Source organism: Manis javanica, chromosome 3 (genome assembly GCF_040802235.1).
Source record: "Manis javanica isolate MJ-LG chromosome 3, MJ_LKY, whole genome shotgun sequence".
Lineage (NCBI taxonomy): Eukaryota > Metazoa > Chordata > Mammalia > Pholidota > Manidae > Manis > Manis javanica.
In genome coordinates, this window is record NC_133158.1 from 135,351,340 (window position 1) to 135,377,904 (window position 26,565).

At 40.4% G+C, this 26,565-nt stretch overlaps 1 protein-coding gene and 1 long non-coding RNA gene across 2 annotated transcripts in view; one reads left to right on the forward strand and one right to left on the reverse strand.

Moving 5' to 3' along the window:
* The window catches only part of LOC140848462 (uncharacterized), a 60,627-nt gene extending 34,573 nt beyond the window's left edge, over positions 1 to 26,054 (forward strand). Inside the window, exons 2-3 of the long non-coding RNA XR_012129387.1 lie at positions 8,349 to 8,420; positions 25,868 to 26,054. This is a non-coding gene — a long non-coding RNA (uncharacterized lncRNA). The remainder of the gene's footprint in view (positions 1 to 8,348; positions 8,421 to 25,867) is intronic.
* Positions 918 to 18,889, reverse strand: SAMD7 (sterile alpha motif domain containing 7). The gene is made up of 7 exons (XM_017677604.3): positions 18,792 to 18,889; positions 17,393 to 17,517; positions 13,741 to 13,816; positions 12,029 to 12,657; positions 10,909 to 11,030; positions 5,339 to 5,449; positions 918 to 2,461 (listed from the first exon to the last, which is right to left on the reverse strand). The coding sequence occupies exons 1-7, from the start codon at positions 18,887 to 18,889 to the stop codon at positions 2,267 to 2,269; spliced, it is 1,356 nt and encodes a 451-aa protein (XP_017533093.3). The 3' UTR covers positions 918 to 2,266.
* Positions 26,055 to 26,565: the final 511 nt, after the last annotated feature.

Sequence of the window (26,565 nt, forward strand, 5' to 3'; positions counted from 1 at the left end):
GTAAGATTCCTCAAGGGAGGAACAACCTAAGACAGGCACAGTCGCAGGGGGGCCATCAGGTGAGAATTTGGGGATCAACAGAGGTGAGGCTCAGAACCTCACCCCCCCTGCTTTGAGAGAAATCTTCTGCATCCGTGGATGTTTTGCTGCCCTTGTCTAGCCTGGATTAATACTTAGTCCATAGGCACACACCTGATCATCTGATCATCTACATTTGCCTTCTTACAGCACTAAACTATGTTTTCTACCTTTATCTTGCATCTACCTACCACTTCAGCATTTTATTAAAAATAAAAATAATAATAATAATAGGAGAAATGTGGGATCAACATATAAATCAAGTACAAAAATCAAATGAATATTCATATTTGACCTGATGGTTTATAGGTCATATTGCATGATCAAAACCGAAAGTTTCTGTGATGACTGCCCTTGTACTGTTCACCATGTAAGAATTTATTCACTCTGTAAGAATTCGTTCACCATGTAAGAACTTGTTCGTTATGCTTCAGAAGATTGGAGACTGACGAGAATTAGGCTTGAGATGGATTAATGATTGGACATTGAGCATTGACCCCCCTATACTGAATTTTATTGTTGTTAACAACCATTTGATCAATAAATATGAGAGATGCCCTCTCAAAAAAAAAAAAAACAAAAAAAAAAACAAAAAAAAAAAACAAAAAAAAAAAAAAATGAAAGAAATCAAAACTCAACTAAAATAGCATGGCTTGGGGACAATGACTTCAGAAGCCCACCTTCCAAACTGCTAAAAGGTGAATCAAAAAGCTAGTGTGGGTAATCTGCTATGCATGTTTATCAGTGCAATTTATTTGTTTGTTTTAATTATCTTTGGCTGTGAAACAAATTACTCCAAAACACAGTGGCTGAAAATAACACATATTTATTATCTCAGAGTATTTGAGTCAGGAATCCAGGGGCATCTGGCTCAGGGCTGCCATCAATCTCCAGGCAGGAGCTGTACAGTCATTTCAAGGCCTGACTCGCGGAGGAGCCACCTTCAGACTCCCTCCTGCGGCTGCTGGCAGGCCTCAGAAGATCCGAGTTCAAGTTCAGTCTTGCAGCCTCCCTGCAGGGATGCCTGGAGATGTAGAAGTTGGCTTCTTCAAGAGTGGGCATTCCAAAGACAGTGGGAGAGAGCGCCCCAGACAGAAACCACTGAAGGGACACCCCATCATGTCTTTCATATTCCATTCATTAGAAAAGAGCCCACAAGTCCAGCCCACCTAAAATGGGGGGTTTACCCAGGGCATGAATACCAGGAAGCAGGGATCATTGGGGGCCATCTTGGAGGTTGCTTGCTACAGTTTAATTTCAATGTAAAATTTCAAAATAGAAAATATATTATTATAGCTAGAAACTCAAACGGTACCAGGATATGTACTAAGTCTCCTTTACACCTCTGTGCCCCTGGTCCCTCTGTGAGCTGACTTTCAGAAGCTTTCTGTTCAAGGTGACTTTGAAGATACCTTGGGCATATCCCATGAGAAGCTTTCTGTTCCATGTGAAGTTGACAGCAAGGCCCCATAGGGACCGTCAGAAAGGCCCTTTCACCTTGTCCCCCCCCACCTTGCCAGTTCAAACTGCTTTGCAGAACATAACTGCCCCACCTCTTGGGGGAAACCTGAGGTGGGTACTATGACTTCATCTCCCCCTCAGATAATAAGGAGGCCTCCAGGTATTTCTGGTCATAATACAGTTTCATGTCAGAGGGAAATGCTGAGTGATAGTCAGACTCTGAAATTTGAGGTTGAAGCTACGGCCCTTCCCTGGCTGGGGTCTCCCTCCTCCTGGACGCCTGCTGTGAGAAAAGGTGGGGCCCTTGCGGTCAGCTTCTCTATTTCCCACTTTTGTACTGCACTTTCTCTTCTGTCTTCCTCCTGCTCCACTGGGTTGCCTTTGTCTTTTTCTGGCTGGGAGGAAGTGAGTGATGAGAGGAGAGGCGCCCTTTTTCTCGGTATAGGCTCTTCTGGCCTTTTCAGGGATTTCCTCATGGAAACATCCAACTGAAGCTTTTTCGATGTTTGCAAATGCTCTCACACGTGCTCCCAATCACACGCCTCCAGCCACTTTGTGCTGGAGTCACTTTAGGGAGCCTCTTGGGCAAGGCCTCCTCCAAGACAGCTCCAGGAAGGCTGGCTTTTCTTCCCTCTCAGTTTCATTTGGTCCTGGGAACCTTCACATACCATCTAGAATATTCTAGACTCTTTGGAAAATGGAATAAGACTGTCCCTGCTCCTTGGTTTTAGTTGCTCACGCTGTCTTGTTTGATTCCTTTCTCAAGTATTATATCCTGAGAACAAGGAACGTCCAATGTATGGCTCCAGGAATTAAAACCTGAAAGAGGGGATGCACCTGCGGCCTGATCAAATGCTTGTTTTGTATGGGTATGAAGTGAAGGATTTTTCTTGGAGAGCATATTTTCCACATGTTGAGATACCTTTGAAGATAAAATGATTATGGCAATTAAAACTATGAATTCTTTCAGTAACTCAGTGTACTCTGCTTAGTCACACATGGCAGGGAGGCTGAGTAATTTCAGGCATCTATAGAGTCATGGGGGACATGGTTCTAGGATTTGGTAGGCTTTTTCTTTCTCCTAGAACCATACAGTGTTTATTGCTGTAAAGCTGGATATCAAGGAAGTAGTAATTTAGGATTCCTAGTTCTGCTGCAGTTCCCCTGTGCACACAATTATTTTGCTCTGAGTTCATGCCACCTCTCCTTTCCCAGTGTTCCTGCAACAGGTCCCACAAACCCATAGATACCCACTCCACCTTCACCAATACCCAGCTGGCCCTTCTCCAGGCTGAGGCTGGGATTATTTGAACCACCTTAGCACACAGTTAAGTGTTGCAACGTAAATGAGGCTGCCCTGGGTCTTGGTGCCTGGGACTAACTATTGGGCTCCTACACAAACCTGACCCTGCATGGGACCCATGAGACTTCTGTGCTACTCACGTTGTCACAGCGCAAATCCAGCTTCTTCCATTCTAATCATATCTGAGTTCTCGCATTCCAGTAACTTTTTCTTCTCCTACCCCTTTCCTTGCACACCCAGTTCGGGTCTACCTCCTCAGTTTCTGTTCTAGAGGGTGGCTTTCCTTCTTAGCAGGGCTTGCTGTCATGGAATTTTGCCCTTGGTTGTTTCCTATTTTGGAGACTGAGGCCTCGTTATCTTGTCCTCTGATGAGCTCCTGTCTGCTCACCTCAATCCCAAGGACTCTACAACTGTTCTTGAACATCTGGCATCAGCCAGACCTTCTCTTGCCAGTTTCTGTGGCTGCTCTGTCCTGTTATGCAGACAGGTGGAGCCTGGATGGAAGAGCTCAGCTGGGCTTCATGGAGGCCCTTACATACATCATTTGGGAGCACAAGAAATAACCACAGCCTTGTGAAAATGATTAGGGAAGTAATACTAACTGCAAGCGAGGAGAAGATTCAGAATGACTTGGAGTTGGCCACCTCCCACCTCCCACAAAAAAAAAGCCAAAGTGATAAACCAAAGCCAAAGAAACTCTGCCTTGAGAAGAAACTGTGTGATGTCATTTTAAGTATACCAAGAGGTATAGTATCCTCACTGAAGGGAAACAAATCATTTACAAGTAGAGACTATATTGTACCAATATTAATTTCTTAGTTGTGGCAAATGGGCCACATTATGTCAGCATTAACATTAGGAAAACCTGGGTGAAAGCTCTGTACTCTCTGCAACTTTTCCATGTCTAAAATTATTCCAAAATAAGAAGTTGGAAAAAAGAGTATCAATGGAAACATTAAAGTATTTGCATTAGAAATAACTTCTTACCCTAACAATTTTAGGCAAATAAAAATGGTTTCTGAAGGACATTTTGAAATCTCAACTCCTGGTATAAATATATACATATTGTAGAAAGGGACAGTCCTGTATATATTCTGGGAAGAATTAGTTGATGTGTTTTGGTTTCACTTTTAGGAACCCATTCTTTCAACAAATAATTTTTGACCTATTATTTGGGGTCCTGCATAGTCTAAGGATACACCAGTCAACAAAACATAAAGATCTGTGCTTTCATGGAGCTTACCTTCAAGTGGGGGCAGCAGGAAATCAACAATAAACATGGCTTTAACAAATAAGTAAGCTATATTGTATGACTGAAGGTGATAGATGCTATGGGAGAAAAAAAGAAGAGTGGGAAAAGGGACAGCAGTAGCATGCATGGGGCTGGGCTGTGTGCAATTTTAAAAAGGATCGTCAGAGAAAGCCTCAGTGAGAAAATATCGTGGAGCAAAGATGAAGGAGATGAAGGAGCAAAGCATGAGGATATCAGGAAGGAGCATTCAGGCAGAGGAAATGGCCCGAAGGTGGAGCAGCCTACAGAGCGTCCAGGAGCAAGTGGGCAAAAGCAGTAACTGAGGAAAAGACAAGCAGAGACAAGGTCAGGAAGGTAAGGATGATGGGTGGGGGTGGGGTGGGGGAGCGCAAATAATATAGGACTTGGCTTTTATTCTGAGGGAAATGGGGAACAATTGCAGACTTCAGATCGGAAGACTGACATGCTCTGTCTTATGCACAATTCTTTACCATTTAATGAATAGTCTCTGGGTGGGCAAGGGCAGAGCAGGAAGAACAGTTAAAAGAGCAATGCAGCAATCCAGCGAGAGGTGGACAATGGTGCCTTAGTGGAGAGTGAAGCGGAACAGGTGGTGAGAAGTGGTAAGCTGGAGCTGGCTTGTTCCAGTGCCGAGAGCCATTTGTTAAATTCTTAGAAAGTTTGAAATCCACACGTTAAATATGCCATTACTACAATTAAGTACATTATATTGAAAACTAAAGTAGCAAATACTCAAAACTCATCACTTCGTGTTTTTAACTAATTATTTTACTATTACTTATTATTATCTCTGCCTCTGAGGTTATTTCTATTTTATCCATATAGTGAAAATACTCTAAAACGGGTGCTACTGTGCATGTCTTCCCAATTCGGTATTTAGTGCATTACCTTAGAGTTTGTCAGCCATGGTGGGAATATTTACACTATATGAATTGGCAAATGCTGCAAATCAGGGTTCATCTCATTTTTAAAGAGAGCTGCTTGTTAAGCATTTACCAGCACACCACTTCTCTCAACCTTCCCCCCTGTACATAGGATTGCATACCACTCCCCAAAATGATGTTATCAGGCTCCCTTACTTCTAGCAGGTCCCCAGCCACAGAGAGGGAAAGCTCAGTAAGGAGGTTAATAGGTATTATGAATATTATGACAGTTTAAAAATAACATAATTCTCTTAATCTTCACATCATTAACACATAGTTAGTAATGAAAAATCACCATACCTGGGATCGGATCTTTAGTGCTGGCCCTAGCTTTAACCCCATGGTGCTTCGAAGATGCTCCTCTGTGAGTAATGGCAAAGTTTCTCCATCAATTGCATGATCTTTAAACACCTTATTAAACACAAAAGGGGTTAACTTTGTCTAAGTGTCTTTTAGAAAAAATTCTTGTTTTATATATAAATACTTGAGTATTGGAGGAAACATTAAGACTGCTTGAAGGTGATATAACATTTTATAAAATTTCTTATTTTCAGTTACTGTCTCTTCTGTGCTCCAGAAGCATTTTGTGCTCTTTAATATCTTTTGGAATACATTGTAATTCTCTGCTTATAGAACTCAGCTGCAACTTGAGTTATTATTATTCGAGGGCAGGCCCATGTCTTATTTACCAATGTCCCTGTAATGCAAGGGATGGCATGTAATAGAAGTTGTGTAACAACTGTTGCTAGATAGATCAATGAAAGGACAGACAGTCTGTGTAAAAGGATGTGGGTAAAAGCCATTGCAGACAGATTTCCTCTCTCATATTGACAGGTACAGGGCCTTTGGTCCACGGCCTGAGATGGATGGTAAAAGGAGGAGAGAAAGGTGCAGGTGGGCGGTCTACTATCCCTTCCCCACAGCGACTACCTGTGCTGACTGTGTAGTGGATGTGAGCATGCCTTCCTTGCTTCCAGAATGTAGGAAGACTGCTAGTGGACAAAGTTTCCAGAAGATAGAAAAAAACTGGGTGGGTTGGTAGTACCATAATTTCATGATTTCCAACTTCAACCTGCCTGACAAGCCTGTTTTTTCTGACAAGCTTTCTCTTTGTTTCAAGCTTTCTTTATGCTCCTCAAACTTTTAGCCACATAGAACCATTCCTAATTTTCAGCAGACCATATAACTTCCTAATTTAAAAAAAAAATGGAAGAAACCAGTACATACAAACTTCCTCTAAATCAGCCCATCAAACCTAAAAACTTCCATTTTCTTCCTCTGTCCTGACACAGTGTAAGAGAGGTCCCTCGCTGTTTAAAGACAGGCTGTCCATGTACACTGAGGGTCCCCACCCCTCCCACCTTGGGCTTCACTCAAAGATAATCCCTTTTCCTGGCTTCAGTCTCTCCTCCTCTTTGGCTGGCTCTTCCCTGTTGGCATTTAAGCAAATTCCACCATCATTAAACAAGTGCAAATAATGAAAATACACAAATGCTTCCTCACTCTGTCTCTAGATACTGCTCCATGCCTCCCATCCTCCTCTCAGCACAGCTTCTCAAGAGTCTTGATGCTGTTTCCGTGCGCCTACTCCCCAGTCCTTTCTCAGTCTCAAGGAGTCTGACTTTCATCCTCACTGGTCCATTAAACCTGCTCTCCTCTGGGTTCCTGGTGACTGTTACCAAGCACACAGGTATTTCTCAGTCTTCGTATTTCTCATGTTCCTGGCTGCATTTGACCTTGACTGCTCCTTCATGAAACATGCTCTTCCCTTGCCTTTGGGGAGCTTCCCTGTCCCAGGTACCCTCGGCCTTTTCCTGCGTGGTCACTTTGTGGCTACTGTCTCTTTGTCCACCCTTGTGTGTTAGGGTCTCTTAGGCTTCTGACCCAGTCCTCTATGGCATTCCTGGTTCACCTCAATCTCTCTCTTGGCTTCAGTGAGTGTCTCTCTGCACAGCAGGCTTCCTAATGTCTATCTTTAATGGCAGGTTGAATCATGCTAATTCTGCCTCTTAGTGTTCTTATCTCTTCCTACCTGGATCAAACTTCATTACTGCTCATCTGAGAATGCTTCCCCACTAGTTTTGCTACCTTCCACCTATTTTCATAAAAGCAGCATGAGTGACCTTTCTGAAATACAAGGCTAATTATGCCACTCCCGATTAAAATCTCGACTGCCTCCAGGATAAATTTACAATCCTTCACTGGGCATCAGGGTTCTTTGTGGCCTGGCCCTTTTCCCACTCCTGTCTCCTGTCTTGCCATTCTCACCCTCCCTCCTGGGCCCTGGCCTTTTCTGTCCCACTGGTAACTACTCCCAAAACCCCAACCATGAGCAATTCTCTCTGGTCCTCACCTGGAAATCCCTCCTTTGCCCTCTCCCACCTCATCTTCCCATCAGCTGGTAAACTCACCATCAGTCTCACTTTTAATGCCTCTTTAGGAAGCCATGAGGCCCTCCTGTGGGTTCCTACCATGCGCTGTACCTGCCCCTCAGAGCACATTCACATGGATGTGGAATCCATTACTATGTCCCTCTTCTGGACTATAAGCTCCGTGAGAAGAGGGACCCTATTTGTCTTGTTCAGGGACCACGTGGTCCATGCCTAAGGGGAAATGCCCAGGACTGGCTGAAAAATAAAATCTTCATGGGAAGCTTCTGTACCAGGAACTTTGCATCCTAACAGATTTTGGTGATTCACAAGCTATATTATTAATTATTTCTTTTCCTATTTTAATTTAGCAAATCATAGAACGACTAATAGGAATTAATTTGGGCCAAAGCAAAAACTTGACAGTTTGGGCTAGTCTTGTCACCTCATCTTGGGGAAATGTCAAACCTCTCTTAGGCTTTTTGAAATACCAAGAATAACCTAAGGATCCTTTCTACCACCTTTGAGAAACCCTAGGGGCCCATGTGCTCGTGGGTACCTTATGGGACCATGTGGTCCTATAGACTCAGTATAGGGCAATTATCATGGAAAGAGCTGGATTTGAAATTATACACAGTTTTCAAATACTCACTCTTTTATCCACCTTGATGCTCAATTTTACTATGCAGCAAAATGTGTCCGACAAAGAGTGGGCATCATTGTTAGGATCTTTCACAAATGAGAGAACTAATGGAGAACAGGTTAAGTGGTCAAGAAGCACTGCCTGGCAGTTAGAGAACTTGTCAAATGACATACAATTCATGCTTCTAGTCCAGCATTTTTCCTGCTGAATCCCATGGCCATTCAGAAAGAGGAATGCGACAGAAATAGTTAAGCCTATTAATGGTGGAAATTTTACCTCCTTTCTCTTTCCTTTGCAGGGATTTCGGTGAGCAGTGAAAGGACCCAGAGTGAGCATCCAAAGGAGAGCCCACAGGGACTCATTTCCAGAGGTAGGTGGCAGCCAAGGCCTGAACTCAGCCTCTGGGTCAACCTTGGGCCTGGGGCAAGGGTACAGAGCACACCCCTGTCGCTCAGACATCCCTCTCACCTCATTCTCAGGAGAGAAGCTCAGGCCAAGAGCACTATAGAAATGTGCACATATTTTTAGTAATTTCAATTATCTCTTGGTGAGAGAATATTTATCTGCTGAGTTCTTTGAACTGCATTTACTTAGAACAAACCAAATGTGTTGCAGGCTCTCCTGGATATCCCTAAGCAGTTGAGCCACCAACTCTCTCTCTCTACATCTTTTTGAGAGTTCATTTGCTCATCAGGGTTTGGGTTTTTGGTGTGGTTATTATTTTTTTTCAGAATTTCTTTTTCTAGTTACAGGAGGCAGGTGGTAGGAGTTGCTAAGTAGGCACCTGAGGCAGAGGTACGCAAGAAGTATGCAGGGAGACAGGCCCAGGAGCTGTAAGGACCAGCCGAGGGGACATTTCAGACAAGGTCCTTGCAACAGGTGTGCACATGCAGAGCTGCTTCAGAGCTTGTGCACTCAGACTGCACACAGGCACACCCAGGGAATCTGCCGTTTCAGTGGGGACGCTGTCCCTGAGCCCGGCGTGTCATGCCCAGCAAAGCAGCTGAGTTCTGGCAGCTGATCTCTCCAGTGGTCGCTGGCAGGGAATGGACTTTGGTGAGGAAACAAGACCAGGACTTGATCCTAAACACAACTGAGAAACACCTCGAAGTAACTGCACTACTTCTTTGGGTGCAAAAAGGAATGCTTATATCCTGCTGGGGCGAGACAATGAGTTAACAAAGTTTGGGGTATTTGTGTCTGTGTGACTTCATGTGCCCACAAGAGGACATTCTGATGGTAAAGCCTGAAATGCCTGTAACATTATTTATCACAACAGTGGTTATTATAAACTGTACCTTATAACTGCAGATCACTGACTGATTCATAGTGAGACTTCAAACAGATTCAGTTCTATCAGAAGTTAGCCATCACATGGTCACTAAACACGAGGTCCCTTATTTCTGGGTGTTATCAGAATTTGATAACCTCACTGTACCAGAGGTTGATGTGGCACTTGATAAGTGGCACAGATCAATTTAAAAAGTGATTGACCCATGATTAATGACTAATAAAAATTTTTAAGGTTATCCTTGTTTAATAGGAGAGAAAAGGACAAACATTTTTATCAGGTATGCATAAAGGCAGTGGGCAACTTGAAGAATACAACTTGCCTCATAAGTAACTTAAGCTTGTGCTCTCCCTAGGAGCCTCTGATTTAATGATGAAGTTAGTATTTCTTGATGACTTACAAGCTGCCAGGCACTCTTTAGTGTGTACAACAATCCCTAAAGAATGTATTGTATTATTGTTCCCATTTTGCAGATAAAAAAACCGAGGCACAGAGGAGAGGAAAATGATCCTATGTCACATATCCACAAAGTGAAAAAGCCAAGATTCGAACTTGTATTTTCTGGTTTCATAAGCCATACTTTTAACTACCACTCTAAATAACTTGTCCATAAGTCCCATAAACAGAATGAAAAAGAAAAAAAAGGAAAAGAATTAACAGCGTTGCACTGAAGGAAAATATCACAAAACTCAGGGCTGAAAAAAATTATCTCTGGTATCAGTTAATTATGGTGTTGTTAGATAATGGCCTTTCTTTGCTTTCTTTTCCTTTAATATATAAACCAAAGACAATGATAACAGATTTAGTAGGCACATTGTTGCTTGGAATTGCATTATTAAATCACTTGGAAAAGTAAACAACATGCATGAAAATGTAACATTGACATAAAATTCAACAACTTGCCAGCCCATGTTTTTTGTCACCAATTTTCCCATACAAGTAAATCAATCTTCTTTCCAAACTGTCCTGACAACTCATTTTCACTTAAAAAGAATATTTATCTACCAGATTGAATTATATATATATATATGTGTGTGTGTGTGTGTGTGTGTGTGTGTGTGTGTGTGTGTATACATTTTTGTACATGGCTCCAGCAAATAGTTAATTGCCTACTTTTCAGATTTCTTGCCTTCTTGTCTTTTTTGGAATGAAGTTTATATTTACATTACCTATTATGAGTAGCCCAAAACTTCTGGTATAGAAATATGTGCTTCAGAAATGTTTGTTATGTGAGTGAGTAGGGATGTAGTAGACATTTCTCATTCTTTTTGGACGTTTGGCCTCTGAATCTTCCAGTATGGGCAGACTTCCCACCTCTCAAGATTCTTTATACAATAAAAACTAAAGCCATGCCTGGGCTTTCCCAGCTTCTGCAGCTGAGGGTGGGCACATGAGCCATGCTCCATCAATCAGAGGCTCCCATCCCTGGGTAGCCAGTGATATTGAATGAGGAGACATTATTAGAAATCCTCTCTGAGGGCAAAATGCAAGCTTGACAGAGCTCATTATGAAGGAAATACATTTCCAGGTCTCTTACTTTTATGAAAATACTTAAATATTAAGTTACCTGAGCATAGTCTGAACAACCTGGAAGGCCACTAATGAAGTTGTGCACATCATTCACGGTCCATTTCTGAATATCTTCATCCAAAGACAGATTTTCCCCAATTGTAACCAGTGTATACGTTCCTTTAAATGAAAAGGAAATTTTTTGGTGGTATAAAATTTCCAGGGAAAAGAGGCAAGCTAAGATCACAGTTTCATGTATAGTTACATTAATTTCCTCCTACTCTGTCACCACAGAGTGGTTCTTTTATGTAGAATCTATATATAAATTCCTTAAAGGATATTAAGATTTACTGAGAAATGTTTTTTAAAAAACCTTATCTGCTTCCTTTCTTTTCTTTCTCTGAAGATTGTTAGTGACAGTATTATCACAAAGGAGTTCCAGAACCGCTCTAGCTCATCTGAGATTCCATTAGAAATGCTCTGTGGATTTCACTCTCCAGATTGACACTGCCATGTTCTCTGATGCTATCTGATTTACTATGCTCTCTTGTTGATGCAAGAATTTAGCTACATCTTCATCGAAATGGCAGATGTACACTTTGTAAGGGAAGCAGTTGGTATGGTGGCTAGATCATCCTCCCAATTCCTTTCTTTTAAAATACTTTTATCTAAAGGAGTTTTAGGAAACTATTCAGTGTGTCATTTTAGGGGGCAGTGCATTAATACTTCCAGGTTAGAAGGTGGTATAGTAATGGGCACTGAAAAGTTAATGCTTCTGTTTGTCTAATTTTTTCTACACTTAAATACGGGGGGTGGGAGGCGGGGTATAATTCATACTTTTGAGCAAGAAGCCTTTCTATCTTGTGTTGAAGAAATTAACAGCAAATTGAGTTAAAATTTTAATTAAAAATTCTGGTAGGCTTCCCAGTCATTGTACATTCTTGCATTCTAAGCCTTTGGTGAAAATTCTCTACATAGCAATACATACATAGAGACAAGTTTCACGGACATGGCTTATTGGAACTAACATGATAAAGTGACTTGAAGAAGAGGTAATTCTAAACAACATTAAGGGAAGCAAAAGGATGAAAAACTCAATGGCTGTTCACTATGTAATAACTTAGGGACTTGATAACCTGTAGTTCATGAGGATCTGCCATTGGCCCCTGGACACCCACCTGGCACAGATGGCTGAGAAATTGGAGGGCATACTCCATTGTTTTCACCACAGGCTGCAAAAACCTGCTCTGAAGCTTTCTCTTTCACACCATCCCAGGCCTTTGCTTCTATGGAAGCACCATGGGCTCCCCAGGGTTTTGTGTGGGTGGGCTCAAGCTCTCCACAGGCATTGGCAAGGGCTGTAGTTGGCTTTTCATTGGCTTCTCTTGACTTCTTATTGTTGAGAGCTTCGGTTTCTGGGCCTTTTGCATATTCATCCTTTTCACAGGGAATTGCAAGAGTCTGGACTAAGATTTTTTCTTCTACTTGACTTTTGGAACTCTCAGTATCACTGTCTAGAACTTTATGATTCCCTGCCCCTCTTCTGAGATGACAACCTTTCTGACACCAGCTCTCTAGAAAACATGGACCAGTTGCCACTAGCTTGGGGTTTCCCTGAAGGTTTCTCAGGGTGCTTCTGTAACAATGTAGATCACTAGCAGGAAGCATGCTTCTGCCACGGTAGGTGGCTGGGACAGTTGGGATACTGGAGCCATAGAAGAATGGTCCCCCTAGGCCTGCTGGTCCCTTGGGATTCACTTTTTCTATTCTCCTTTGCTGGTAAATGGCATGCATTTCCATTCCCACTCTAAAAATAAAACAATATATTTTACACAATACAAGAAAGGCATTAGAAATATCATCTTGACTGTCCTTGCCTCCCTGGGGATAGCACTTTTGCTTCTCCTGAGTCTTTGCACTACTTATGGAAATTTGTAGGGGGAAACACAAATCCCCCACAAAGCCTGAAGGTTTGCCTAAACCTAACAGTGGAGGTCCAGGGCCAGTCTTCAGAACATTACCTCTAACAGATTCAGCAAATTTAGCAGGAATTGGGATGATGTGGTACAAGGTCTTGACTGAGATTAATCTTCAAAGAAACCAAAGTTCTGGGAAGAGGTTTTTAAATCTGTAGCCCAGTCTCAGTGGGACTCAGGAAAGGCAATAAGCCAATGCAAGTCTCAACTCTTACAAACCAGTGCAAGTGGCAGGGGGTGTGGGGAAGACTTGGTGTTTTTGCTTAATTTACTTTGCCTATTGATCATCACTTGGACCCATTAGGTAGGGCTCAGTGATGAGAAAACTGACTCTGATGGCTCCTCTCACCCCAGGGCCCTGCCTTAGGCATTACTGCTGTCTTTTCTTTCTCCTGGTTGCTATAGTTGAAGGCCCCTACTGGGGCCACTGACATGGGGTGTCTGGGCTCTGATGGCATAGTCTGAAGTGGGGCCGGCAAGCTTGGCTTCTACATTTGGGCAGACCCAAAGACAAAACTATCAATATGACTTTCAGGGATAGGCATTTTAATTTTGAGACACTGACAAACTGTTATGATCTTGAACTTAGCTTCACTATGTAATTTCTAATCTTGCTTTTATCCTTAACCAACCTAAATACATGTTTATTTATGTTTCTTTTTGTAATTCTTGAAGTGCTTTCTATAAGTAATCAGAATATATATGTGTATATATACATATATATACATAAGTATATATATAGAGTATATATACGTATACAAATACAACAAATGAATGAATTAGTGTATAAATGTATACAAATACAACAAATGAATGTATATATTAAAGTATCTATATCTATATCTATCAATCTATCTATCTAAAATAAATGAACAAGTAAATAAAAAATGAATAAAACAACATTGTTATGGTACCTGGCAGTATGCTGCCTTTGAATCATTTCATTCCTTTTGGCCGTTGCCTTTATGGACTCAGGTAAAATGCCAAAACCTTAAAAAGGAAAATCACCACCCCACCCCACAAACAAATTAACAGCATCCATTCGAAAACATAATGATTTACAGCAGTAACTGCAAAAACCCACCAGTGGAGCACAATGTTGGACGTGGTATCAGATCACTGCTGTTCAGTATCACTTTGGTGGTGGCATGATAAATACTAGATAATTTTTTTCTTTAAGTATGGGTCTCATGATTGGCAACATTTTCCTGCCCTACTTCAAAAGGAAAAAAAAATGAACTGTGGATCTCTTGATCTCTTGCTTTTGAAGTAGAAACTGAAAGGTCAACCAATTTCCTGATATCAGTGAAAACGTGACTGGTGGGGCTTGAGAGAGCCTGGGAGGTAAGAGTTTCCTCAGCATACTGAAGATCAAACTAATGCATCTTATCTCCCTAAAATCATATTCATGAGTTTCTGCTGGTCCCTGCTGAGAGGAATACTTTGACCTTAAAAACAAAAAGTAATTAGTGCTTCTTTATGGACCCAACTTTTTGGAGATAAATGCAATGATTTAAGTGAATAAAATATAAAGTCTCTATGTGGACTTTTTGGTCTTATCTAAGGAAGTTATTTTTTCTGAAACAATTTCAATGGAGCAATTACATTCTTTGTATCACTCTTCCAAAATGTTTTGAAATAGCAGCATCACTAGAATTCAAGGCTCCATTCTTGCATGGGGACTTCATTTTATATCGATAATTTTTTCTTTCTCTACACCTAATGCACTGAACTGTGCTTCTCAGACCATCTATGGTAAAGGATCATATTTTTCCTTTTAATTTCCAACACACCATGGACCAATATTTTTAAAAATACAATGAAATTAATTTTTAGAAAATTGAAATAAAAACAAGGACAAATAGAAACACAATTTTAAAATTATTAGATTAACAGATATAAAATTGCCCTGTCTATTGCTGCAAAGTTTTCTCTATTTACGCCTTTATTTGTACAACCACTTTATAGTTTTACAAGCTACATTCTGACAATAATAGACACACAAATTGTATTATGTAGTTTTGTTCAGTGATAGTTTTACATATGTAAATCTGTTCTTCCTAACAAAAAGGTATCATGAGAGCTAGAACTCTTTCTTACACTTGCTTTGTACAAAGTTCGTAGAGCTCATTAAACTATTAATAAACTGTCTTGAAATAAACCATAATATTCTTTTTTTTAATGAGATTTTGTCACTTGTAAAATTTAGAGGTTAGAGGAAGTGACCTATAAAATTCTTTTAACTCTGAAATTCTACATTTTTATTAATTTGGTGGCTTCAAGATATTCTTCTTTAGACAGCTGGCAGGCATGAAACTATCAATCTACATACAAAGCACTGCCAAAGGATGTGGAGGAGGTTCACAGGAGAGGTCCAGCTGAGAGGGCACAATTCTAAGTATGTGGATGTAAGGACCCTCTGAAATCGGGAGTCACCAAGATCTATTACAAGATCTTTCTCTTTCCCAAATAGAAATAGAAAGGTGAAATCAAACTTGGTGTTAGTCCAGCTGTAATAATCCACTCTCTACCTAACACCAATTTTTGAAAACAGATGCCTATCTTAGTTTCTATTTTGCTAATTTACTTGGTGGATCAGTTTCCATAGGACTGAGGTCCCACCTTACCCTTGCTTGTCTCCTACACATTAGCCTCGAGGCAGGAGATTTGACCTATGTCCTTGAGACAGATGGTCAATCTGCCTGCTTGACACACTGGCAGTTTCTGGACTCCTTCTCAGTAAGAGGGACTCTTTGATTCAGCAGTGCAACTCTTCCACTGTCTGTGTATCTGTTGCTTGTAACTAGGGGCTATAAATTTACTGGGTTCCTGCTGCCAGAAGGGCTTCCATCCAGAATCAGCTGCCGGAGCTGTCTTCCTTGGTCCTTTGACTATTCCAGTGGGTGTATCTGGTTTCCTATCTGGTCCATGCTCGAATGCACAATCTCATTGCAGTGAACCCTGCACTGTGGTAGGCATGCACAAATCCAGGCAGGCTGCTGTCTTTACTGGTCCTTGCACCAGTCATATTTCTTTGGGTGTCAGGCTTTTTACTCATATCATTCCTGTCTATTATGAATTGTTGGAATTGGGAAGCAGGGACCAACAGAAACTCATGTATGTGGTTTTGGAAAGATAATATGCATCAGCATGATCTTCAATATTGTGAGGAAATTCTTGCCTCCTGGTTCTCTCTCAAGCCCCACCAGTCATGTTTTCGCTGCTACCACCTGAGTGGTTTTGGAAAGATAATATGCATCAGCATGATCTTCAATATTGTGAGGAAATTCTTGCCTCCTGGTTCTCTCTCAAGCCCCACCAGTCATGTTTTCGCTGCTACCACCTGAGTGAAATTGTTCTTATCAAGATGATCAGTGACCTCCACATAGCTAAATCTAATCATATAATCTTAGACCTCATCTACTCGATCTCTGAGCAGCACACTTAGCACAGGTGCTCACTCTCCTAAAACAACTTTCTTCCCTTGTCTTCCAGGCCACCATACTGTCCTGCTTTCCGCCCACCACACTGGTCTCTCCTCCTGTGTCTCCCTTGCTTATTTCCCCTCATCTTCTGGATCCTGTTGGTATGTGCCAGGGATAATACTTTCAGCCTCTATCTACACTCAGGTGCAGATAATCTCATCCAGTTGCATATATGCTGATGACCTCCAAAATCATATCTCCAGGCTGTCACCAGAAGGCCTCCCTGGACTTCAGCTGCCTTCCTGACATCTCCAGTGAAGATCTGCTGGGCATGTCAAACGTAATATGAGCAACATTGAGCCTATGATATCTCTCTCACCCCAAGAACTCTGTTCCTCTCACAACCTTCTGCAAGTGATTAGTGACTCTACCATTCTGATAACTAAGATCAAAATTTTTGATGTTGCCCCTAACACCTCTCCTTCTGTCACAACTCACAACTAAACTGTGAGAAAAACCTGTTGTTTATGCCTTCAGAATGATTATAGAATTCAGTCATGTCTTACTATATTCCTCCTCTCACCACCCAGGGCAATTCATCATAATCTTCTGACTATTCTAATAGCCCATTTCTTCCCATCATTTATCCTCAGAACTTTGATCCTGTCAAGGTTGTCCCTAACACAGCAGCCAGAGTGATCCTCATAAAATGGAACTCCTTTGCTCAGACCATGTTGTGCCCTTGCTCAAAATCCTCAAAAGCATCCCCTTTTACTCAGAATAAAAGGTCCTCATCATGGCCTATCAGGCCATAAAGAAATTTCTCCAAGCCCCTTTAACTCTGAGATCTTATTTCCTCAGGATTTCATTCGTTCCTCACATTTAAGATAAGACAGTAATGCAGTTTTTCACATGATTCACCAGTAAATTGATGTTTGGAGGAGTTAAGCAACTTACACTTGGTCACGTAGTGGTGGAACCATGATCTAAACCTAGGTTTAACCCTAGGCAACTGCAAAAACTGCAAGCATAACCAGCACACAGTTCTGCTTCCACAGTTTAGCAGCAAATTTGATGGCAAGCTTAATGTAGCCATGGAGTTCACAGTAGCTCCACAGCGACAGCCATCTATTGTTCATACCTGACTGGACGTGACTGGACAACATGTTCGGCATATTTGCATTTGGTAGAGCAGAGGATCCAAACTGGGGAGGAACATGGAACTGTGTTGGGTTGCTTGGAGCTACAGTGGAAGGCAGTAAACCTCTAGAGGTAAAAAAAAAGAGAAAATAGAGAAAATGAGGATAGAATTTACAAAATTTTCATTGCATAGGCAGTGAGTTGTTTTCTTGTTTTTTTTTTACTGCCACATGGGATCCTAACATCTCTTCCCAAAATGAAGTACAAAAATCCTGCAGTTTCTATTGGTTTAAGTAGAAGTATGGTAAGAAAGATGAGGAAGAAGGACTCTACTAAGAAAGGCTTGACCCAGCTGACAACACAGAAGAGAAAGCAGGAAAGGGAAATTTTAGGAATGGATGGGAAAAAAGATCTAATCAAATCAGCACTGCTCTCTAGTTTTCCATGACCAACATACTGTTCTGATCACAACCCATTTTTTTCTCATTTAAAGGACATACTTTGGCTTGGGTTTTGCTGTCTAGGACCAATGTTTGACTTGCTGGGTGGACAATTAATTTTTTTTCCCAAACCTCAGCAGTTGCTAGAAGCCCAAATTAATTGTTCACACTCCACAAACCAGAATAAATAATGGATTTTACTTTCCCCTCGTCATGTCAAAATATTCTAAAGAAAGGAAGATAGGAAACCACCACAGTATGCAACCTCAATACTGACAATGTTACTTTTATTGAAAAGAAAGAATTATTCTACCACAGGAAATCCAGGGCACCCAATTGTCATGGACTGAACTGTGTTCCCCTCCAAAGCCACATGTTGGAGTCCTAAGCCCCAGTGTAACTGTAGCCTTTAAAAGGATGATGGAGGAGAAGGGTGGAGACCTAATCTAAAGGCACTGGTTCCTCCCAAGAAGGGGAAGAGGTACCAGGAGTGTATGTGCAGAGAAAAAGGCCAGGTGAGGACATATTAGCAAGGTGGCTCCCTGCAAGCCTAGGAGAGAGATCTCACCGCAAACCAAGCCTACTGACACCTTGATATAGGACTTTTCAGCCTCCAGAGCTGTGAGAAATAAATTTCTGTTGTTTAAGCCTCCCAGTCCATGGTATTTCGTTATGGCAGCCCTCAAAGACTACCCCAGTGTTTGCACCAGCCTGATGCCTGCCACACAGTAAGTGCTCATTAGCTAGCTGTTGAGCAAGTACATCAAGCAGACCTCAAAGGGGAAGTAACAGGAACTGTGGTGAAGGTGCAGCCAGCACGGTGTCTTCACGTGAATTATTGCACCACAATTCACAGATACAACATTAGTCAATAAAACAACGCTGGGGTTAACATCATTTGAAAACTTAATGAGCATCCATTTTCTCCTTTGACCAGAATACTACATGGGAGAGAAATACCTATCCACAGTTGGAATTCCAAATGGTGAGGGAACCAGTGGGATCCTTTGCTGCCCTGATGTCAGTAAAGGGTTCATGGCCATTGTTGGATTTATCATCAATATCTCTTGCCACTGATGGAGTTCTAAAAAGAACCAGATAAACATGTTAACAAATAACTCTATTTTTTCTGAACTATTAGAATTTCCCTTGAACACACACCTTTTGTATTTTCCAAACACTTGGGGAGATCAGATACAGCAAAACATTCAGTTACACAAAACCCCTCCCTTGTAAGTACCCGAATTCAAATGTGGAACACAGCATTTTATCAATGTGCCCTTGGAATCTGTTGTACAGTCCAGAGGTAATACCATACCACACTTAATAAGCAATGATAAAATTAAACAAGCCTTACAAGATTCCAGAAATACCAACTCTCTTTCTCATAACTTATTTTAACTTTTTTATGTGCAGAGGTACAAATGCATATATTCTTTCATATGCTCAATACTTGGAAAAATATTCCTCTTTAGTTGATAAGGCTAAAACAGAAAAAAGAGGAAAAATCTTCCTAATAGCTAAAAATATATCTCATTAGAGTAGATATAGGCTGACTACATGAGACTGTATTTAATTAGAACAAGTAGCCAAGTTGTATCCAAACATACATAAACACAAGGATTCATAACTTTATCTTCAGAACCTAGTGATCAGGAAAAAGGGACCATTGTTAAGAGGATAATATTTTGCCTTACATTTTCTTTTTCATTATTAAGTAATTATTGAGTTATTTCTTATTAATTATGCCCTTTCAATGATTTTAAATATTAAACAAATACTAGTCAAACAGGTCATTTTAGCTTCTCATTCATCCTTAATTGTCACTTTAAAAAAATCCAAGATGCCTCCACCTGTTTGGAAAAAAAGGAAATTAGGAAGAAAATGCTCTGCTTTTCAAAGTAGTGATCTTTGTTTTCTTCCACCCTTCCTCCTTCCCTCCCTCTCTCTTTCCTTTTTTTCATTCTTTCTTGTATGTATATTTTATTTGATTTTTAAAGACTTAATATATTCATATGACTTAACAACTGAAACTATAATGGCATTTAAGTAAGTAGTCATTTCTTTAGCTTCTTTTTCAGATTTAAACCTACTAATCAAACCAGAAGTTCAAGACCAGTGGTCACCTAACCTTGCTGTTTGCCATTTGTGTGTGTGTGTGTGCGTATAAAATTATTTGTGTTGATTTATTTTCACTGTATTTCTGAGGCCAGTTTAGTTTCCTCTCTGACAGTGGCCTAGAGAGTTTAGTGACCAATCAGGATTAGAATAAAAATACCTTCCAGGTGTCTCCAGCCATGGGGAGAATGCCAACAAAGAATGCAGGCTGGGTATACGTCAGCCAAGGGCTTGCAGTTCTGGTGAGGACACTGCCTGTGGCTTGAGATCTCAGGACGTCCCCATGAGACCTGGTGCACGGACACTTTCTTCCCTCTGGCTCATTATTATACAATGGAACAATGTGGCACGTAGCTTGGTATTTCATTTGGATACATTACTGAACTTCGATTTGTGTCATGAATTGACTGTCTCTGGCAGAAGTTGCCCATGAACTTACCCTTGAATGAGATAGAATGTTTGAAATGACAAACAGAGCGTTCATATTGATTTTATGCGATGCCTGAGACAAAACAGGAGGAAGGAGAACAAAGAAAGCGAAAGACGCAGAATCCCCCAGAGCCAGGCCAGCCTTGATGCTGACCACCCCTCTTCCTCACACATGTCACCCTAGGGAAATGCCATGGAAATTAGTCACCAGCAGTAGAAAAATCTGTCTTATTCTGGGATTCCCCGTAGGCTATCATGGAGACAAGGGCTGGAATGCAGGTAGTTTATGTGGGAGGTGATCCCCAGAAGCCCCCACGATGGAATGGGAGAGTGAAATCAGGAGGGGAAAAGCCAGTAAGGCGTGAGTTAATGCCTGGGCTACCGCTGTGGGCTACTGGGGCTCAACCCTGCTGGGGACCTTCTAAGGAACCTTGTGGATCACTCCTCAGACTGTCCCAGTGAAAGACAAAGAGTTAGCAATTTACCCAAGTTCTGTCAGCCATTGGTTGAGGGCACGGTTCTCCCGCAGCAGGGTTACTCCTGAGCCAGACAAAACAACAACTCCTGTGGTGCAGGAGGAAGACTTCAGAACCAGAAGCTGAGAAATGCAGGTGCTGCAGATGGGGTATAACTTTCAGGGCTGTAGGTGAACTCAGGAGGGTACCGAGAGGCTGTGGGGTGGGGCAGCCACAGAGTCTAGTGCTGTGGGGCAATGTGGTTACCTTCTAATGTCATTCCACCAGATAATCGGCACAAATGTCCTTCTTCTGGACAACCAGGTCCACCACCATACATAGGTATATTTCTACGAGGCTCTGTAGCGTCCATTGTCTGCAGAACCAAGGCAGGATTTTTTCACTATTAGTCATGCATTCAGTGAAATAAGTGGGCAACTCAAGGTTATCAGGCCAATAGAGATGAAGAAGTGAGGCATCAGAGAGAAGTTTCATCTGATTTAAATCTGATTTAAACCCTCCTTGGAATCATACCTGCTCTGGATTCCGTGGTTCTTGGGTCTGGCTTTCTTTTGTTTAGCAATGCCAAGGGAGCTTAATATAACCTATAAAATTTTTTATACTTCTGATACAGTAGTTTATTCTTTTCTAGTCAATCCACCTAATTTTTACCTAAAATATAAGCCATTTCCAATTGTCAAGGGAAATATCCCTATGTCACTGACATCCTGAGGGAGGACTAGGAGTCATTGACATCTGTCATGCCTGAGAGTTATGGTTCTGGGCTCCATGTGGTTTCCCTCATTCCTTTTGATTCTTGCACTATGAGCAAGTGCTTATTTACTTACCACTGTCATAGCTACTGGTGCCCAAATTTTCTTTTAAAAAAATCATTGCCTGGTGCTATAGGCAGAATGTCCACTCCCACAAATTCTTATGTTGAAATCTAATCCCCAGTGTGATGGTATTTGGAGGTGGGGATTTTGGGAGGTGATGATGTCATGAGGGTGGAGCCCTCATGAATTGTATTAGTGCCCTTAGTAGAGAGACACCAGAGAGCTCCCTGGTTCTTGTGCCACGGAGGACACAAATGGCCATCTGTGAGCCAGGAAGCAGGTCCTGGCTGGACATTAACCTGCTGGTGCCTTCATTTTGGAATTTCCTGCCTTCAGAATTGTGAGAAATAAATTTCTGTGTTTATAATCGACCCAGACTACAGTATTCTGTTACAGCAGCCTGAATGGATACGTACCTTTTTTATGTTATGCCTGTTATCTTCTGTATATCCCAAATTGTATATAGATATATAAATTATGTATTTATTTATTATTAAATAGACTATTTAGAGTAGTTTTAGGTTCACAGCAAAGCTGAGTAGACAGTACCCAGAGCTCCCACATACCTTGCCCCTACACATGTACATGTGTAGCCTTCTCTATGATCAACATCCTGCACCAGACTGGTACATTTGTTACAATCAATGAACCTACACTGACACATCACTCTCACCCAAAGTCAACAGTTTAATTTGGGTTTGCTCTCAGTGTTTTACATTCTCTGGGTTTTGAGAAATATATAATGACATGTATCCACCATCACAGTTTTACTGCCCTAAACCAATTATATTTAAAGCAAATACTAGCAGGACATTTCCAAAAATACTTTGGGTTTAACCAGATCTTTCCCTTCATCAGCCAAATACATACTTAAAGCTCCAAATCTGTGTTTTGGCAAACACACCATTTAAGGGTACTGAATCATAGCATCAACCTATGAGACTTTAAATATTAACTTTCACATTTTGGGGCATTCTCTTCAGTTTTAGCAGCATGTAGACAAACTGTGAACCAAGGTCACTTTGGTATGGCAGGTGAAATGCTCTTGAGTTGACGTGCAGACCGGGCTATCCATTATCCATTTGGTAATCCCAAATGCGGGATGCTTAGGTCTGCATTTGGGCTGGATTTCTCTGACCCAGAGCTCTAATCCTGGATGCCCAGCACTTTAGGAGGATGAGGACTCCCTAATCTCTGTCTTCAGGCTCTTAACCTCAACAAACCCCTCCCGGCAGTACGCAGACGATTTAGCTAGTGCTAATTCTGTCTCAACTGATCAGGGCAGTGGTAGTAAGACATGAATTTCACAAACTAAAGCCCTTGCTAAATCAGCAGATCTTTACTGAACATTTGCCTTATTCACAGTAGCCAGGTGCCAATTCGATTCCATTTCAATCTCTTATTGGGTATACTATGACCATTCATTAAAGTCAGTGTGATTTGAATTTGGCCAACTTTGAATTTGAGCAATTATATATAGAATATTTATCACATGTATGATGCATGAATTAAAAATAAATAAATTTTTAAATAACTGCTGTGTTTGGTTAAGTTTTTACATTTGAAACGTAGATCAGTAGAATTAAATGTTTCTCTGAGAAAAATGAATATAAATTCCTAAATTAAAACTAGAGGGAAAAATTTATTAGCAATATTTTGTTTCAAGTATAAAATAATCCTCAGGAGCTTCACATATACTCTCAGTGTCCTATGTTAATGTGAGTTCTGAAAAGCATATCATTGCTAAAGCACAATTCACACTTCTTTAAGTATATTTTCAGTTCTCTAAAATAATACATAGGAAATATTTTTTAAAATTAGGAAGGCCAAGAAAGCTGCCCAAAGCATTTCATTATAAAATAATATAGCAGAAAAATTGGCTGCGAGAAGAGATCATACTAATTTCTCATAGCTATAGTTAGAAGTGTGAAAAGCCTATTTTTATACCCATTAAGAAGGAGTCTTAAAAGATTATAATATGAAATACAAATAATACAAATAAAAAACTACATTTTCTAACTGAATACAGCTAAATGTAAAACTAGATGAACAAATTGACATAAAATATTAATTTCTAATTGTAGATACACATAATGTCCTGAGAAGATTCCAAGGGAATTCTAAAATTATCCAAGCACTTATTTAAAGTGGAAAAAATATCTTCAGACCAAATGTACATCATGCCCCCTTATAACAGGACAAATGACATTGCTCCTTAAAATCTGAGCAGCTGTTGTCACCTTCAGTGCCTCTCCCCCATTTTCCGTAAGGCTTTTGCCCATTCCTGGGGATTTTATCCTCTTGCATAAAGGGCCTCTGAGCTCATGCTCCTGTGGGGCTCCCAACGTACCCAACAGCTTACCTCCTACAGCTGTTCCCTCATCTCTGCTCTGCACTGACTCAGAATCCAGCCCATTTCTTTCAGTATCCACTTTAAACCACTCACAGAAGGCAATGCATACATAGCCAGTTTTACTGAGGTGTTGGCCAATTGTGGTGGGGGGTGGTTGTCAAAAACAATGTAAAATTGAACATGAAACTTCTCCATTGTGAAACATTCCTTTGGGTAGTTTTGACAATTCAGGTTCTGTCTGGCTTCTTGCTCTTCTTTCAGCTGGTGCTCCAACTCCAAAACAGTTTCTCTTTGTTTTGTAGAGGCGTCTCTAACCTCTCTCCCTGACTCTGCCCTGAATCTCTCCTCAGTGATCCTTCCACTCAGAGTTTCTCCATTCTCCTTCCTCTAACCTTTGTTACCAAGGATAGGGGGGAAGTTTAGAAATTTCTTTTCTACTGATTTGAATTATGCCATTAGCAGCCCCCTTTAGAAGGCAGCTAGACTTAATTTTGGTCTTAAATAACAATAAGCACTTCCCCCGTTACACTTGCACAGTGCAAACGAAAATGAGCCGTCACTCGTGGTAAGCAGTCAATACGGAAGCACTTGGCAGTGGCCCTAAAATGTATATCACTCTTACTAATGGTAAATACTTCAGCACTCTTTCAAAAATGCGTTACATCACAATGCATACCCTGGAAAGTGTTAATAAAGGCAGGTAACTTGTGCACAATTCCTCACCTTTTATTTCTTTTAACTCCACAAGCTCATACTCATTAGACCCATCCATGCCTTCTTGAAATTGTAAAGTTCTAGGCGCATTTGCAAATGATGAAATGAAAAGGGACATGCCTTGGTTAATTAAGCAGTAGAAATTATGTAATTTCTTCTTTACTTCCACGTGATTTATGAGGTACTACGGTTTGTATAAATTATGTCCACTTTCTTCAAAAAGTTGTGAAGTAAAACCCATTATATGTACATTTGTGCATAGACTGAAGTAAAATTCTGGCCGTACTCATAATTTAACCAAATTTTAGATATTTTAGTTAGATCCTTTTAAAGAATCAGTTAAGAAATATTAGAATAGTTTTCTTTTTCATGATGATCATTGATTGTTTCTCAATATATTTTTTTCTAAGATTTTTCTACTCTGACTTTCCATAGTCCATAACCCCGCGACAATTTTTGTAATACAGTTATCTGCTAACTATATGCAAATATGTAGTAAAGAGAGGTCATTCAAATAATAATGCATAGTAAATGTATAGCAGTATCATATGAGGTAGGCACTTAATCTTTTTGAAGATGATACAATACTTAATACATTTATATACAGCTTTGAATTTACTTTATCTCAAACTTCTACTTTTATGTAAAAAAGAACAACTGAGGAATGGCAATATTTATTTATTTATTTGGCAGGAGTACTGTAGCATCTTTACTCTTTAATAACCGCAACCAAATAAAAATTGATTAGCTAACATACTGTTAGTAATGGAGCTAATAAAATTTATAAAATTTATATAGATAAATCTAAGCATTTTGTTATAAAAATTAATTTTTCCAAAATGTAGTATGTCTTATTTTTATAATGCACCCAGTGATTTTTGGCAGGAATGCTGTTCATGGTATTTATATAAGATTATTTCCTGACTTCCCCATTTTTCATTAGATCCATATGGAACTGTATTCCTTTAAGGATAAAATTGCCCACTTATTGCATATGTGCAAACATTTTACCAAGAGTAACCAGCCTTGATTTGGACTAATCAATGTGTAGATGTTTATACTTACAACTCTGTGAAGACTTCCTGGTTTTGACATTGCTCATGGAAGAACCATCCAACTTTTGTCTTTCAGCTGCAGAAGCTTCTCAGACTGCAGGTTGACAAAGCACATCTGGCAACTCTTTCAGGAATGGTCTGAATTAATTCATCTTACCTTAAATGAGAACTCAGCTAAGCTGATGAGTCCTATTTCATGACCTAAACGTTGTCCTCTGATATCCTCTACAGATTGGTGAAAAGATGTTAAGCTCCTGGAAAGTGCCCAACAGTGTATATAAACCTGTCCCAGAGTTTAGCCTTTAGTTTAATCCTTCCTTAGCCTCTAAGATGCTTTGTGGGCATTCACTTAATGCCCCTTTTCAATTTGACGCAAAAGGAAAATACTATGTGAATAAGTAATAAGCTATTCTTTGATGGGAATATAACCTGTTTGCATATTTTCAAAAGGTTTTGAGTGGAAAAGTTCCTCTTACAAGTAGGAAAAAAACTAAGTTATTTCCACAGACCTGCACAATTAAAAGATGGTAGTCTATTTAAGAAAGAAGCTTCTAGAATTGGCAACTGGACTTTAATTGTGATACACAGTGAGAAAACCCTCCATAGCTTTATAAACAGGTGAGAGCTGTATATAAGAGAGAAAATATGAAATTTTGAAAATGCGACCTGTTTTATTTACTAGAGAAACATTTGTAGTTTTGAAAAAGAACATAAATTTTTTTTCCAAAGTAGTTTACTAGTGGAACGTACAAAATAAGAATTCAATATAAAAAA